Raw genomic sequence first — 16659 nt, 5'->3', positions numbered from 1 at the left:
TATATATATATATATATATATATATATATAAACAGTATATATTGTGACTAATTGTGGACTTGTTTTTTCTGACTTAGGTCAGTAATTTGCTGGTTAAAGCCAGCTCTGGACAGCGGGCATCACTGACAGTGTCTTGCCGTGGTGAGGCAGGCTGGAGCTCTGTGGGGCAACAGCAACGCATTAGGGAGTTGCTGAATTATAGGCTTAATCCAGAGCCCATACTCCCTAAGATGGAGGGGGTCACTGAGTTTACCGAATACATATCTGAGACTGTGGATGTACCATCCCCATTTGACCTTCTTGAGCCTCCAACCTCTGGAGGATTCCTAAAGCTTTCAAAGCCTTGCTGCTACATCTTTCCTGGTGGACGGGGGGATTCTGCGCTTTTTGCTGTCAATGGTTTTAACATTCTGATTGATGGGGGCTCTGACAGAAGGTCATGCTTTTGGAAGCTTGTCAGGCATTTAGATCGTATTGATTCCATTCTTCTTACCCATATTGGTGCTGATAATCTTCCAGGGATCAATGGACTCCTTCAAAGGAAGGTTGCAGAACAGGAGGAAGAACAGTCTCAAGGCTCAACCACCTATAGTGATTGGATGAAAAACCTGATATCACCCGAGCTTGGAGTTGTGTTCTTTAATGTACCTGAGAAGCTTCGCACATCAGAATCAAATTTGAAAGTCAAGCGAAGCATTGAGGAAGCCTCTCTTACATTGCAATACCTCAACAAGTTAGGAATTAAGCCTGAGCCTCTTTTTCGAGTGGTTAGTAATACCATCGAGCCCATCACTCTTTTTCACAAAATGGGTGTGGGGAGGTTAGACATGTTTGTCCTGAACCCTGTGAAGGACAGTAAGGAAATGCAGTTCCTCATGCAGAAGTGGGCAGGAAACAGTAAGGCAAAGACAGGGATAGTGCTTCCCAATGGAAAAGAGGGAGAAATATCTGTACCGTATTTGACATCTATTACTGCTCTCGTTGTATGGCTCCCTGCCAACCCTACAGAAAAAATTATCAGAGTTTTATTTCCAGGAAATGCACCACAGAACAAAATACTTGAAGGGCTTGAAAAGTTAAAGCACCTTGATTTCTTGCGGTATCCAGTAGCCACCCAAAAAGACATAAATTCTGGCGTTGCACCTTCAGCTGTAAAACAAACAAAGTTAAAGCAAAGAACTGACAGCAAAGAAAGTCTCAAGTCATCTCCCAAGACCCAAGCACCAGCTAAGCCTTTTAAGAAAGAAACCGAAGAGCAGGAGGATGTATCCATTGTCGACATAAAGAGTGACTCTGTCAATGAGAACAAGATTGAGAAAAAAGAAGAAAAGAAGCACACCAAGCCACTAAAATCAAAAGCAGATGTGACAGAAAAGAAAAAATTATTAAAGGAGAAAACATTGAAAAAACACCCGAAGGAAAGGTTGTCTAAAATGGATGAAAAGAAAGACAAAGAAAAGAGGGAAGTTAAAAAAGAAAAACGGGAAATTAAAAAAGATGATTCTGTGAAAAAAGATGAGAAAAAGTTTAAAACCAAGGATCCTTCAAAACCTGAACTGAGAAAAATAACTAAACCTGACCTGAAACCTTTTACACCAGAGGTCAGAAAGACTCTTCACAAGGCTAAAACCCAAGGGAAACCCAAAACAATAAAGAGCAAACCTACAACTGCCAAGGTAGAGAGTGCAGAGATTGTGGCTAGACCAGTGGCTGAGAAGACTGAGCCTGAGAAACCAGAAAAAGGGATAGGAGAGGTAATATCTGCTCCATCTACTACAGAGGATTTAACAAAAGACTTTGATGAAATGAGGCCTACTGAAACTACAGATCTGTCTGAAGCTCCTAAAAGTGTCCTTACTGTCTCTGATTTACCAACTGAAAGAGACAATGAAACTTCAAATGCTGCACAGGAGCAAGAGCAAGGTCATGTTACAGAAACCGATATTGTGGAACGAAAAACTACAGAGAAAGAAGCAGCACCATCAGCAGAAACCCAAGAAGTGCCATCAGCAGAAGTGAAAGAACAACCGGATGAGACCCAAACATCAGAATTGGAGAAATTTGAGGATGAGGGTGCTGCAATTGAAGATGAAGATGAGGAGGAGGCTGAGATACAGCCTATTAAGAAGAAGACAGAGGAGGAGGAGGAGGAGGAGGAGGAAGACATGGGAATAGGAGATGAAGAGGAAGAAGGGGCAACAAAGGAAACCAAAGATTTAGAGAGCGTGGACAGAAAACATGAAGTTGAGGAAATGGAGAAGCAAAAACAAGTGGAGGAAAGAAAGACTGAAGCTGAAGAAGAACAGTTTGAAGAAGAGGATGTGATTGAAAAAGCTGAGCTAGAGGAGGCAGAGGATTTGGATGCCATTGCAGATGAAGAAATAAAGGATTTCTCTGCTGAGAAAGTCAAGGAAGAAGAGGATGCATACTTATCAAATGTTGGAGGTGTTACAGCTGGCATTACCTCTACAGCCCAAGGAGCTGCAGCAGCAGAAAACTTATCATACATTCAGGATGAAACTATCCCTGGTTACTCTGAGACTGAACAGACCATCTCAGATGAGGAGATCCATGAAGAAGCAGAAGACAGGATACCACACCTTCAATATGAGGTTGGTAGCTATGATGTTTCCGTCCCAGACCAACCTGGTTCCTTTGATGCCATCCATGGAATGAGAGAAATGCAAGCTGCTGCAATGGGAAATGGAACAGGCAAAGTATTGATTGGAGCACAGGAGCCACCTATTTCCATCTACACCAGCATACTTGCAGCACCACTAGCTGAAGAAGAACATGTTTCTTCAGCAACGTCTATAACGGAGTATGACAAACTGTCTTCTTTACCAACTTCAGTTGCAGAAGATCATTCAGTGGCATCTGTCACAGCACCTCAGACTGAGGACACTGGTAAAAGTTCCCTTGTCTTGGATACTGTTCAACCAGTTACCCAGACTGAGGCTACCCAAGGAAAAGACTACCTACATTCAGCTGGAACCATCTCACCAACATCCTCCATTGAGGAAGACAAGTGTTTCAAGTCATCTCCCTCTGAGGAATCTCCACCACTTCCCTTAGAAGGCAAAACTGAGGGAATTGAGATGGCTGTCCATTACGGTGATGAAGAGGAGGATGACTATGAGGATCAAACACCAAATGTTGACATTTCACTTGGAAAGTTACAAGAAGCATATGCCTCACCTGATAAACTTGAACACAAGGAGAAAGAAATGGACAAACCCAAAAGTCCTGTGCCTTTAGTTCCTGATACTTCATCTGATGAAAAATCCTCACCACCTGAGGTGGAGAAGGCATTAGTATCACCTTCTAGGGAGGACTCATCTTTTGAAGTACAAACAATATTTTCTTCCCCATCGCACAGTGTTTCTAAGCTTCCCGTTACTGAAGCTAGTGTTTTTCCAGATGTGGAAGACCGATGCATTAGCCCTGATGACAGCACAGTAAAAATGGCTTCCCCTACACATTCTGGACCACCTAGTGCATCTCACTCTCCCCTCAGAATGTCACCTGTGGAAGGAAAGGATACAATTCTCCTTAAAGAAACTCATCAAGAACCAGGAGTGCCAATTAGCTCCACTGAAATTGAAACTGAAAAAGATAGTGTAAAACAAAAAACTGGTATTTTAGATGAGAAAGAAATACCTCAAGCAGAGGAGGAAGTAAAGGAGAGAATCCAGGAAGCAACCGCTGCATCATCCCCACTCATTGATGATTTAGCAGCTAAAAAAGAAAGTCTACCAGTTCTACCATCAAAAGAATTAAGTGATACAAAGTTAATGCCTGATCCAGGTGTTGAAAAGAAGGGTGAAGATGAAGAGGACTTAAAAGAGAGCAGCAAGGATGTAGTTCTTGAGGATAAAGATACCAAATTATCTGATGATCATGCCGTTGAAGAAACTTGTGATTTAAAATCGTCTACAGACAAAGAAGAGATAAAGGAGAAAGACAAGGAGGGTGAGAGAGATGATACTGAAGGGAAACACAAGGAGGAAGACCAATTATTAAAGCATGCTGAGGTTACAGATAAAGGTGATGTAATATCAAAACCAGAAAAGGCATCACCCTCTAAAGAGGATTTTGATAAGAAAAATGCAAATGTAGAAGAGTTTCAAGAAAAGAGTTTTCCAGCAGTTCTGGAAAGTTCTGAAATAGAAAAACAGGAGAAAGAAAAAGAAGAAATTCAGTCAGAGAAAGACAAAATATTTTCTAAATTGGACAAGGAACCCAAAGAGAAAGATCTCACTGATATATCTTGTCAGTCCATAGAAAGCCTAGATATCACAACAGAAATATCAACATCTCATGAAGTAGCCAAAGCGTATATGGAGACACAGGACACTGTAGAGACAGATGTAAAAACGAAACCGGAAAAAACATCTGAACAGAAATCGGAATCAACTGATATTACACCTGAACAGGTGGCTTTGGAGGAAACTGATTCATATGTCTGTATAAGCCCATTTAAAGAAGACACAGATGGCCTCAAATCTCAAATACAAGAGTTAAATGGAAAAACAGATGTTACACTGAAAGCTGAGGAAAAGATAGAAAGTAAAAGTGTGGCTGGAATGACAAATGAGAAAATGATTTCAGCTGACAAAGAACATGAAGACTCTAGGGATACAAATATAGAGAAAGTCAAATCTGTGATACCAGAGCAAATTTCCCTTTCACAACCAGATGTTCAATCTACAGAGATGCATGTAGACGTGTCCATTATAGAAAAGGATATGTCTCCTAAAGAAGATCAAGAATCTAAAGGGATTTCAGCACAAGAGATGAAACCTCATATATTAGAGACAACTCCAAGTAAGACTGAAATTACTAGTAAACAAGATGAAGACTTAAAGGAGAAGTTATTGGAAGAAACTCAAACCACACAACATTTACAAAAAGCAGATGTATTACACAAAGAAGAGCCTCAAATAACCCATTCCATAATTTCACAGGACACAGATGAAACTAGTCAAGATATGGAAACTGTAGAGGATGCTAAATCCAAAACACAAATTTCCATTTCCAAAATGGATTCCTTACCAACATTAGACCAGGAACCTAAAGACGAACAACCAGAATTGAGCCATGGTCAGGTTTTGTTGTCTGAATCTGAGAAATTAGATTTGTTCTCTAAAGCTGATCAGGACCAGAAAAACAAAGAGTTTGTGAAGCTAACTAGCAAATCAGATGAAGAGTCTACAGAGTATCAGACTTATGAAAAAAGAGATCCACATACTATGTCTAAATCTGATTTAGATTCTGAAGTGAAGAGTGGACCCCAGATAACAACACCAGAGAAAGAAGATGTGCAAGCTAAAGAGGATGAAATAAGCAAAGGCATATTTGTCAAATCTGAACAGCCAGTTAAGATTGAAGACATTCCCTCAAAAGCACACGAACCTAAAGATAAGTGTGTGGTGGATGCTCAACTTCAGATATCTACAGATCAATCAGTATCTGATAGTGCTGCTGCTAAAAATGACCAACACTATGAAGAAAAACACGCTGAAGAGATTAAAACTGAAGAACCTCAACTAAGCATTGCACCAACTGCCACAAAACAAGAACTAACTGTGGAAGAAAAGCCAGAACAGATTCCAACAGAATCAAAAACTGTGGATTCAAAATCAGAACAAGATACTTTAGACACACTAAAGAAAACAGATCTTCCTATTGCAGAAGATGAAACAGCTGATTTGAAAATAAGCAAAGAGTCTGAGGAGAAATTAACAAAAGAAGATGCATCAAAACTGGTGTCAGATGAATTAGACCACAAAATGGACTTGGGAGCTAAACCAAAATCTTTGATAGAATCTTCAGAAAAAATACTTGAGACCTCAGATCTCAGTTGTAAAGAAAAAGTGGAATTGAAAGTTGAAACTAAAGGAGATATCAAACAAGACACATCATTACATGAAACAGACACGTTTCCATCGTCAGACATTGGCTTCAAATTAAATTTAGATTATAAAGAAAAATTCATTGAAGAAGCCTCGACTGTGGAGAAAACAAAAGACACCAAGTCAACATTTGAAACTACGTTTCCAACAAAATTTTCAGATGAAGATGAAAGTACCGAGGAAGATGAAGGAGATGCTGTTTGTATGGGAGGGGCTGGTTCAAGACCATTATCAGTGGAACCTTGGAAGTATGAAGAACCAAGGGCAAGCAGTTCTCCACAACCACCTGAGACAAGTATGAAAAAAGAGGAAATTGTGGCCCATTCAGAAGATATAGATTTGACTAGGCATTCCAGTGTAACATCACCTGAACCAGAGAAGGAGTGTAAGTTTGATACCACATCACTTACACCTTCTACTACAGATACAAGTATTAAAGCTGTCCCAGAGACTCTAACTGAGAGCAAACCAACAAGTATTACACTGCCCAGCTCTGATAGACAGGCAAGTGTTGAGGATGACCAACATGAAATATTGCTCCCTTCAAAGGAATCTGTAAAACCTGAGAAGGAGGCTGAGAGGGAAAGGGAAGGAGAACGTGAGATTGCCTCTCCAGGGTTAGAGTCACTTTCTGATTTTCAAAAGACTGGCAGTGCTGATGAGAAATGTGCTGAAAAGTCTGATAGTGAAAAAATGAAATCTGATGACAAGATGACTTATGAAGTGGAAAAAGAAAATTATGAAGCTTCTAAATATGAGCCATATGAAAAGCCTGTTTCAAAAGACACTGAGAAAGGAAGAGAGGAAGTGGAACAGTACCCGAGTCTGGATAGAGATTTAGATGACAACAGAAAAACAAGTCAAGCCACTTTGCTTGGAGCTGCTTGTTCAGTAGAGGAACAAAGTGATGAAGAGCCAGTGTCCTTCAGCAAGGTTGATTACCAGACCTTACCAAGTATTCACAGCAGCCACAGTGCCTACTCAGAGCAAGACAATAAGGAGCGATACCAAGAAGAAGAACTGGTTAGCGAAGAGAGACCAGATCTTTTTGTTGACAATAGTCTTACATCTGACAGCAAAGCCATTTCGGCAACAGGTTCAAGTTTCTTTGCTTCTAGTGATTTGCAAGACAAATCAGAGAAATTGGAGAGAGAAGAGAAGGAGAAGGAGAAAGAGGACAGACATTCTCCTATTCAAGAAAAAGATGCTGGAAGTCATGTTAAATTGCCAGAAAAAGAGCCATGTACATCTGCTTCCAGTCTTTCAAAACCTGATACGCTAGAGAAAGACCATAAAACAGAAGAAACATCGGCAATGCCTCATTCAGAGGACCTAGACAAGACCAAAACCCATGTGACTGAAGCCTCCCATATACAAGGGCTTCTTACATCATCACAAGATAAAAGTCTTCAGAGTCTAACAACTTCGTCAACATCTGCTTCTGATGAGAGAAAAATGGATAGTCCAATTTCATGTGAAGGTAACATAGATAAAAACAAACTGGATTCAGCTGAAAGCCAAAGTGACCCGTTTTCTTCTGGTCGATACTCACCACCTGAAAAGGACATGCTTCCTGCCAGGTTATCACCTGAAGATCCCAGCACCGCCGATCCTGGTTCTTCAGGGCAGTCCATGAAAGTCGATGACAACGTTCTTGCCCTTGAGTGCTCTGGAAAAACAGATACTCTTTCCAGCAAGTCACTGCTTGTGAGTGCAGAGACAGAGGAAGGCTTGGTCAGAAGCCAAAAAATATTTGCAGAAGAAGAGGATGATTATGATGAGGAGGAAGAGGAAGATGCAAGTGACTTGGATATTGAAAAGGGTGCCAGAGAAATGTCTGAAAAAGAGACCAAAGTAGAATTTGATACCATGACTACATCTAAACCACTTGAAACAAAACAAGAAGATACTGTTGGTTCCTTAGCATCTGGTGCATCTGCAGAAGATCTACAGACAGATACAGCTGTTGATTCATCCACAAAAAAGTCCCCCATAACAGAGCCTTTATCAGTACTTGCAGAGCACATGGATGTAATCAGCAAGGAGGATGAACAGTCCAAGAAAAAAGATACTTGTTCAGTCAAATATGACATACCAAAACTCAGCGATGACAAACATGAACCACAGAAAACATCTGATAAAAAGCCTGAATTGACTGAAACCCAAGCTGTTGCTCAATCAGCCATGTCTGATGCAACTTACTCATCATCTTCATCCTTTAGTTACTCTTCCTCAACATCTGCCTCATATTCAACTGGTCAACACCTTGGAGAAGGCCTAGAAACATTGGTTAATATTCCTAGTGTCCAATTACGATCAGATGGAGACAGTATATCATATGAGTACTCATCGCTAAAAGAGGAAGAGTCGCCCATTATGGATTTACCATATTTAAAAAAAGATGAATACATGGAAGTCACAGACCGAATGACACCTGCTACAACTACAGCTGAATCAATATCTAGTCTTGCCAGGTTTTCTCCTCTCAGTCCCTTGGAGGAATCCAAATCGTTTCTTCAAGATCAAACTTCATCAGCAGAGGAAAAGTCAGAGGAGGAGATGTCGAGCATTAAATCTGAAAGAGATCAAGTCTCTCTTCAAAAACATATAGTAGAGCCACATTCCTCAAAGTCACCTGAATCAGCATCTTCTGAGCATGCATCTCACCCAACTGAGGTGGCATCTGTGACATCTCTTAAGTTTGACATTGCACCTTTGGAGAAGGCTGACTCTACAGACAAACAGTCGCAGGAGAAATCCTCTGATGATGAGCCTGAGGACAAAAGCAATTTTGAGGAAGGAACCTTGCCGTGTAGAATTGAATGTGAAAGATCTCCAGCTACTGAAAAATTAAGTACAGAATCTTTGCCAGAGCCACATGCTGATGCAAAACCCTCAACCACATTACATTCATTTGATATACAAACCACAGATGGACCAACAGAAATGACAAGTTCTCAGAAGGAGCCAGTCACAACATGTTGGCCTCTCAGTACTAACACACAAAGTGAACAAAGCATCAAGCAAGAAGGGGCAGAGAAGTCTGTGGAAATTAAAGACTTGCCTGAAAAAGTACAGGAGGGGGTTGAAATGAAAGTAGTAAAAGTTAGCAAAATGGAATACGAAGAGGAGCATGAGACAGATGGGAAAGGAGAAGTAAAACATAAAGCAATGGAGGAAGAACAGATACAACCTGAAAAGATGGTTGAAGTGAAGTCAGAAAAAATGGGAGAGAGCCTAGATGATGGCAAGAAGTCAGAGCAGCAGAGTGATAGTGAAGGAAAACTGGAGCAGACAAAAGTAAAGAAAGAGGTAGAACAAATTGAAACAACTGTAGAAAAGGAATGTAAAGAAAAAAAGGAAGAGAATAAAGAGCAAACAGAAGAAAAGATGATGGAAAAAGACAGCAAAAAAACAGATACACTTGAGTCCAGCCAGTATAGTGCCTTTGAGTCCACAATGCAGCATGAAGAGATTGTCTGCCTAAAGGCTCCACCTGGCTATGGAGAAGATGAGGATATTAAAAGAGGCAAAGGGGGATGAAGAGGAGGATGTGAAGTATGATTCAAAAGAACGCCCACCAACTCCACTATCAGGAGCACATGCTTGTTGTCCTGAGGTCTCCAAAAAGTCAGATGAGGAATTCACTCGTCCCTCTGATCTTAGCATGGAGGCCATGTCCTCACATTCACCTTCGCTCTTTAAACACCGCAAAGGAGATATCTCTCCATCCTTCATTAATCCAAGCCCACAAGAACTATCAAGTGAGGAGGGAGAGGAAGATGCTAGAAGCGATCATTCAAGGGATGATGATGGTGATGAGCGTGAGCAGCACTCTGTCAAAAGGAGATCTCACAAGCAGCAGCATCGTCATCCTCACAGTCGTCATGAAGATGGTAAGGAGGGATCGCACGGCATCCCGAGTGGTACATCAACTGGGCATGGCATAATGCTAGCAGGTGAGGAAACTCCTCCTACATCTTTGAGCGAGTCACTACCATCTCAGTCTGACTCAGATGTTCCTCCAGAGACTGAGGAATGTCCTTCAATTACAGCAGAAGGGAACCTTGATTCTGATGAAGATGCAGAACATCTACCTGTGGACAAAATGTCTGCAGCTGGCGGCAGCGGAGGAAGTCATCATTCCTCCTCCCCAAGGAGTCACGATCCTCCACCCATTCCAATGAAAGACCCTCTTCCTCACCCTCCACACCCTGATGTGTGCATGGTGGACCCGGAGGCCCTTCTTAATGGCCAGACACACACTGAACGACCAATGAAGAAAGACCTAAAAACAAATAGAGGCTTGAGGAAGACACTAGGAAAGTCTGCATCGCCGGCACGTAAAGGAGATGCAAAAAGCAGAAGATCTACCACCCCAGTTAAGCAGACTTCAAAAGACTCCTCACCTCATGATCTTAAAAGAAAAGATTCAGAGAAGACTTTTCGTTTGTCCAAATTGTCTGAGACACAGGGATCCAGGGGAGACATCTACAACCCAGGAAGAGGATTGGTCAATGGTGTTAAGAGTAATGCAGGTAAAAAGAAAATGAAAAAAAACATTAGTACCGTATTGGTTATCGAGTAATGTTAGTGATTTTAATAATTTATCAGTCAATACTGGATATTTAACTTTGCATATTAATATACCTATCCACCTTTTTTTTCCTATAAAAATGAATGTGGACATTTGTAAACTTTATGGGATTAGCTTCCGTGTCCAGCTATTTTTAGCTGTATAAAACAGTTCTTTTTGCTGCTTGATATTGAAAAGGAGTGTGCCATACCTTATTATTTTATTGTATTATCTCAATCATGAATAAACTTTGTAGTGCAAACAGTTTTAGCGTTTACTGCACGTTGTTATTCTTCTTGTTATTTCCTATAGCGGCTAATGAACCGAAAGTCTTGCCCATAGGCTTACTTCCACGTTGAAGAAAAAGGTGGATATTTACATTTAGACTATTTCCACTGTCATGTAACATTCACTTTAATGAACTTTTCAAAAACTCTATTTAATGATTTTATAAGTAGTCTTTGCTAAAAATCATCCGTTTTTCAAAATGTAAATTATAATGTTGCGATACCTAAATTAACTTCTAGCATTTAGTTTTTAGTGCTGTTTTTTGAGTTTTTAACTTATTTAGACAAACTGATACAGATTTTTTTTATGCTGTTGTACATTGATCAGCAATCAACCATAACATGGAGGAAATATTAGTGAAAGCCAGACAGATATCTCAACTGTATAGCAATGGTTTTTCATTAAACCGCACATGCAAATAACCAATGGTATGTTCTTTTAGGCTCTAACCTGAAATCCAGCACTGGGACCCCACCTGGACCACCCATCTATGTCGATCTAGCTTACATTCCCAACCACTGCAGTGCTAAAAATGTTGATCAAGAATTCTTCAAGCGAGTGCGAGCAGCATATTATGTTGTCAGTGGAAATGACCCAGGCAGTGGTGAACCCAGCCGTGCAGTTCTAGATGCACTCCTAGAAGGGAAAGCACAATGGGGCACTAATCTACAGGTATGATTTGACCTTTCGATTACGCGAAAATGAAAATTATGGATAGGTTTGTATGTTTGTTGTAGTAATCCCCTAAAACAGGGGCTTTTAAACTGGTGTCTAGGGGCACAAGATATAAATCTATATATATATATATATATATATATATATATATATATATATATATATATATATAATTGTATTTTATTCTATATATTTTATTAAAATATATTATTTTATTTATTTATTTTTGTGGGGCGTGCTGTCAAAGTTTAAGTGTAGTCTAAAGATAATAATTAAACATGTTTTTTTAATGTAAGGATTCAAAACCCCTTTCTTAAAAGCAAAAACTAAGTTCATATGTAATTCAGAATTCATAGTTAATCTGACCATCTTCTTCTCATCTAGGTCACTTTAATCCCTACACATGACACTGAGGTAACTCGGGACTGGTATCAGCAGACCCATGAGAAACAGCAGGACCTGAATATAATGGTTTTGGCCAGCAGCAGCACAGTGGTCATGCAGGATGAATCTTTCCCAGCCTGCAAAATAGAATTTTGAATTGGTTTTCTATTTAGAGCTTTCCATTCATTCCTCATTCATTTCTAATCTTTTAGGTTTAGATGGGTTACTCCACCTACAACCTTCCATCTGCTGCCATTTATAGTTTGTAATCTAATCCTCAAAAATTTAACAAAATCCTAGTGCTGTCAAAGGACTTTATCATAAGCTTTGGTCCTGAATCTATTGTACATTTTTGATTGCATCTGCAAGGCTTTGGCAGAAAATTGAATGTTCACTAGCTAGCTGCTATGAAATAATAATATAATGTTCAAGTAGGCTAAAGTTGCATTGCAAATTGAGTTTTATCACATTCCTTAACCTGTCCTAGAGACCAAGATTTTATCTTGCCTGTAATTTGAATTCGAAGCACAAAAAAATGCCCTCTGTGATTTGGTTAATGCATCATCTGATTAATGTTTCACATCCTTTATCATCAATTTTAACAGACATACCACATATAGACACAGTTGCCTGGGAGAACATACTTTAAACATAAGGTCACACAAGGCCTTAGAGCAAACAACTTCTGAGAACAGACTCAAAAAAGTTCAGAGTAGCTGTCTTCTGAGCTACGGTTACAATGAGGCTAGACAAGTCTCCCCATGAGATCACATACCAGCAGATGAGTGAAGAAAGAATTCATTCTAAATTGCTAATCCGAAAAAGGATTTGTGCCAAATCTCAATTCTTTCTAATGCTGAGATCAAACATCTAAGCAGTCCAGCAGGTTTATCTCAATAATGTGATAGTAGTGAAGACTTATTTTAAGAGTAAAGCAAAGCAGATGGCATCTTTAAAAACGACTAACCCACTGATATGACAGATTTTGGGTGGCTATGTGGATATAGAAGGCAAAAGGTTAAGTTTTGTGTTTTTTCAGTAAGGCAAGTACTGTACTAAAGCATGCTGCTCTCTAGCTTTTAACTAAATTGTATCAAGTGATCTGTTTTGGGGATCTGTTGGGGTCCAGATCTCTTCAAAAGCAAACTAATAAGAAGCAGCTTGAATACCATCTGCCCATTAATTGAGTAGACCACCATTAGAGATGGCAATTAATTTGGCCACTTTTAAGACCAACAACAATAATAACGCTTCAAATAATCGGTTTTATATTTTTGTGTAGATTCAGACATGTGATGTGCTGAACGTTTTGTTTGCTGTTGATATACTTGACCTGATTTTTTTTTTCCCCCCAAGCTGAGATTTTCTGGCTTAAGAGCACTTTAGGTTTAACTTGTTTGAAAGGAAACTGGATGAAATTACACTATGTATCAAAATGTAGCAGTAGAGACTAATCAACAGAATATTTGTTTCATGGTTGCTGTGAGAGCAGACAGTGAGGGTTACCCTCATGTGCCTTTTGTGTGTTGTTTGACAAAGAAAATGCTGAGTTATTACATACACACATATGCGCAACAATACGTCTACTAACATTTATTTTGAATTAACTGAAATTAGAAATTATTTATAGCCTTACTTTTGTAGGTTTACTATATTATGGGTTAAATTGACTGAGAAGTGTGAGTATTATCAGACAACAGGCGTTTAGATTAATTCTATTATGTTGCACCAAGTACAATTGCACTTTTCTAAAATGAAGTCAGTTTGGTAGATAGGCATCATCGTGTAAATAAGTAACATTTTAATTTATTTGAATGACTTAAAATGACTGATCAACATTCGTTTTTTTGGTCTGGCGAGGTGGTCGAGAACTAATTTATCTAGTTATTATCTAAATTAAATTGTATGATTGTCTGTTATTGAGAACAAATACTCCTTAAGTACTAGAACAGGAACAGTTTAAGATACAATTTCGTCTTTTGTTGCTAGTATTAATACATTAATTGGCATTTTCATGGTTTATATCGTTACAGATAGTAAAAATACGAATTTAAACTAACCTGAAGTTTTAGCATTTACAAAACAAGCTAACAATTACTGTTTTTGTTTGAACCAGAGGCAAGAAAAACTAAATTTGCAGTCTGGCATTTGCTTGATTTTCAGTTACATTGTGGACAGGATCTTCAATAGCAAAACATGAAGGCCTCTTTGGTAAAATGCACAATTGTTTTCTCCTTGAAAGAGCCTTTGCTTTGAAAGGCAGCAGTGCCATCATCCATGCTATTCGAAAAAACAAGCTCAAACACTGCACCCCTAAACCTAATCCAGTATATTCCCAGTGAGTGAAAAGTCTTTTTTTTTCTTGAATGTAAAAGTCAGTATTAAGCATTGCAGGGTAGTCTTACTTTTGTGTTATTGTAATCTAGATTTAAGTTCTCTCAGAGAAGTTGTCTTTGAGTCGGTCAAAGTGACAGGGTCTTTGTGTACTTTTACTTGCTGAGAACGCACAGGTTGGTGGTCAAAGCCTAGGGCCTCAAAAAGCCTTCAAGATGAATTTATTGGATAGATGCACAATTATTCGTAAAATCCCAACCAACAACACCGGTGTACGCAAACCCACACTGAGACCAAATTCTTTCTTTTTTTTTTTTTGCTAGAAGGATTGTTAAAATGGGCTGAATCTGTACTGTACGTCGTATGGCGTGGATATATTTTCATATTTGAAAACGAGAGTGTTTTATTTCAAATACCTGGCCTTAGTAACAAGTACTATATGGTCTTGTTGATTAGCTGTGATTTCTTTACACAAAATGAGTTTTGTGTTAAAGATGAATGCACTAACTTGAAATAATATTTTTGAATGTAAAAGTTGCTTTGCTGGATGCTGCTTGAACAAAGAACTAGCTAAATATGCACGTGGAACAGTGAACCTCAGAAAATGGGTCACAGGAAGAACCGGTTAGAATCGTGAGTGACTCATGACAAAATATTACATGTTCAGCTGTTGCTGATTTTAGTACAGATACATAACTCTCTCGAAAATAAGATTCAAAAACCTCGGTTTGCAGAGGGCTGTTTCACAACTACCATACTGAAAACGGAATACACTATAGATGGGAGGCTTTCTCCTTTACACATAAAAAAGCCAAAACAGAAATCAAAACAAATGGCGTAACCTGTACATAAATCAAAATAGCTGACGTGGTCATTTGTGTGAAATGCTTTCTTTTAAGAAAGCTCTATGGTCATTGTAATTCTAATTTCCTAAAGGTTAAAAAAAAAAAAAAAAAAAAAAAAAAAAAAGAGAGAGCGAGAGAGAGACTGCTTAAAGTACCTCTACAAATCTCTATTAGTTCAGTTTCATTCTACATCAAACGCATCATCATGTGATGGATTCATTCGGCCATATGTCATGTATACGTATCCATCTTTGCATGTGACCTTATTAGTTATACTCCTGAATGTAATCGTTTAATAATCAGAATTAAAACTATTTTAAGAAGATATATTTGAAGCTAATCGTCTTTATGGTACTGAAATATGCATATATTATTGGGCTTGGCTTCTGTTTGCCCTAAGATGTTGTCAAGAAGATGCTGTGATATTTCCTTGTTCTTTGGCGCTGTATGAATCTTAGTTCTCTTCTTCTTTAGTGCAATATTCAACATTATGTCTTTAAAAGCTCAATGCAAAAGTAGATTTCTGCTGATTTACTGTAAAGGGAACCATCCTGGTGATCATCAATAAAAACATCAAAATTTGGAAAACTCTTTCTGTGTGGATCTCTTTTATCATTTTATATTCCACTTAAACTGTGGAACTGATTCAACACTGTTGTTGTTTTTTTTATATTTTTATTATTTAGTATTTTTTTCCATAGGGGTTTTATAAAGGCCTTTCCTAAAACATTATAAATTATGAATTAAACCAGTCAGCTACGAGCTGAATCACATTACAAAGTTTTATTTAAACTTGTTCTCTTTTGGTGTGAATTGCTGGCTCCAACGCTGATTCAGGATTTTCATCATGAATTATGCTGTTAAAAAAAAAAATCATTTAAGTATTTTAAAGACACTGGAGAACGCAGCAGTTCTGTCTGGTAACGCCCATTCAAGTAAACTACCGGCACTACTTTTGTATCACTTTTCCCTACGTTTTCATAGTTTTTTGTTTCTCGGTTAATAATTATATTGTAAATAGCTGATTATCAATTGAGCACTCGGTATTATTATTACTTCACTGTGACATTACAGTGTTCGTTTAGTTACTGCACTCATTGATCTGTACACGGACTATTTTTGTTAGCGGAAGCTTTGATAAAGCAAGTTAAAGTTAGCAACGTAGCTTTTAAAGTTTAAACTCTCCGAAACTGATGTATTACTATATGTTATCATACGTTTTCTTTAACCACCTGAGTACAAAATCTTTCGCGTTTTTTCCTGATTAAACCCACGGTGATACGGTCTATAGAGGTTTGAACCGAGAACAGCCTCTTCCTCTCATTACCTCACACCTAACTGAGCGTCCACAGCAACCCACACCTCATCCAAAACCTCCTGGCAGGAGCTAAAGTGGTTGTTAGCCTCTTAGTCTCCGAGCACCGGCCGATGACACACTTCTTAATTCGCCAGCTCACCGTCGCGAAACGCTGGCCTCCCTGTTGCTATGACGATGTCTTTTATTACAAGCAGGTGATATTTTAGGGCAGAGAGGTGGGAGCAATTTATGATATTATCTTTTCAGTTTGATTAATGGTCTCGGTAACCTGTCAGAATTTATATCGCTCATAAATTGCGAAATGAATTATGCAGCTACTGTGCA

The 16659-nt window shown here is 38.8% G+C and overlaps 1 protein-coding gene across 2 annotated transcripts in view; it reads left to right on the top strand.

Moving 5' to 3' along the window:
• The window catches only part of map1ab (microtubule-associated protein 1Ab), a 31324-nt gene extending 21720 nt beyond the window's left edge, over window positions 1-9604 (top strand). For both annotated transcript variants that reach the window (XM_043228578.1, XM_043228579.1), the window contains one exon: window positions 78-9604. In XM_043228578.1, coding sequence (XP_043084513.1) covers window positions 78-9458 — 9381 coding nt within the window. In that variant the 3' untranslated portion in view covers window positions 9459-9604. The remainder of the gene's footprint in view (window positions 1-77) is intronic.
• Window positions 9605-16659: the final 7055 nt, after the last annotated feature.

Source organism: Puntigrus tetrazona, chromosome 25, assembly GCF_018831695.1.
Source record: "Puntigrus tetrazona isolate hp1 chromosome 25, ASM1883169v1, whole genome shotgun sequence".
Taxonomy (NCBI): domain Eukaryota; kingdom Metazoa; phylum Chordata; class Actinopteri; order Cypriniformes; family Cyprinidae; genus Puntigrus; species Puntigrus tetrazona.
The sequence above is the reverse complement of the archived record's forward strand: the minus strand, read 5'-3'. Positions and strand labels throughout refer to the sequence as shown.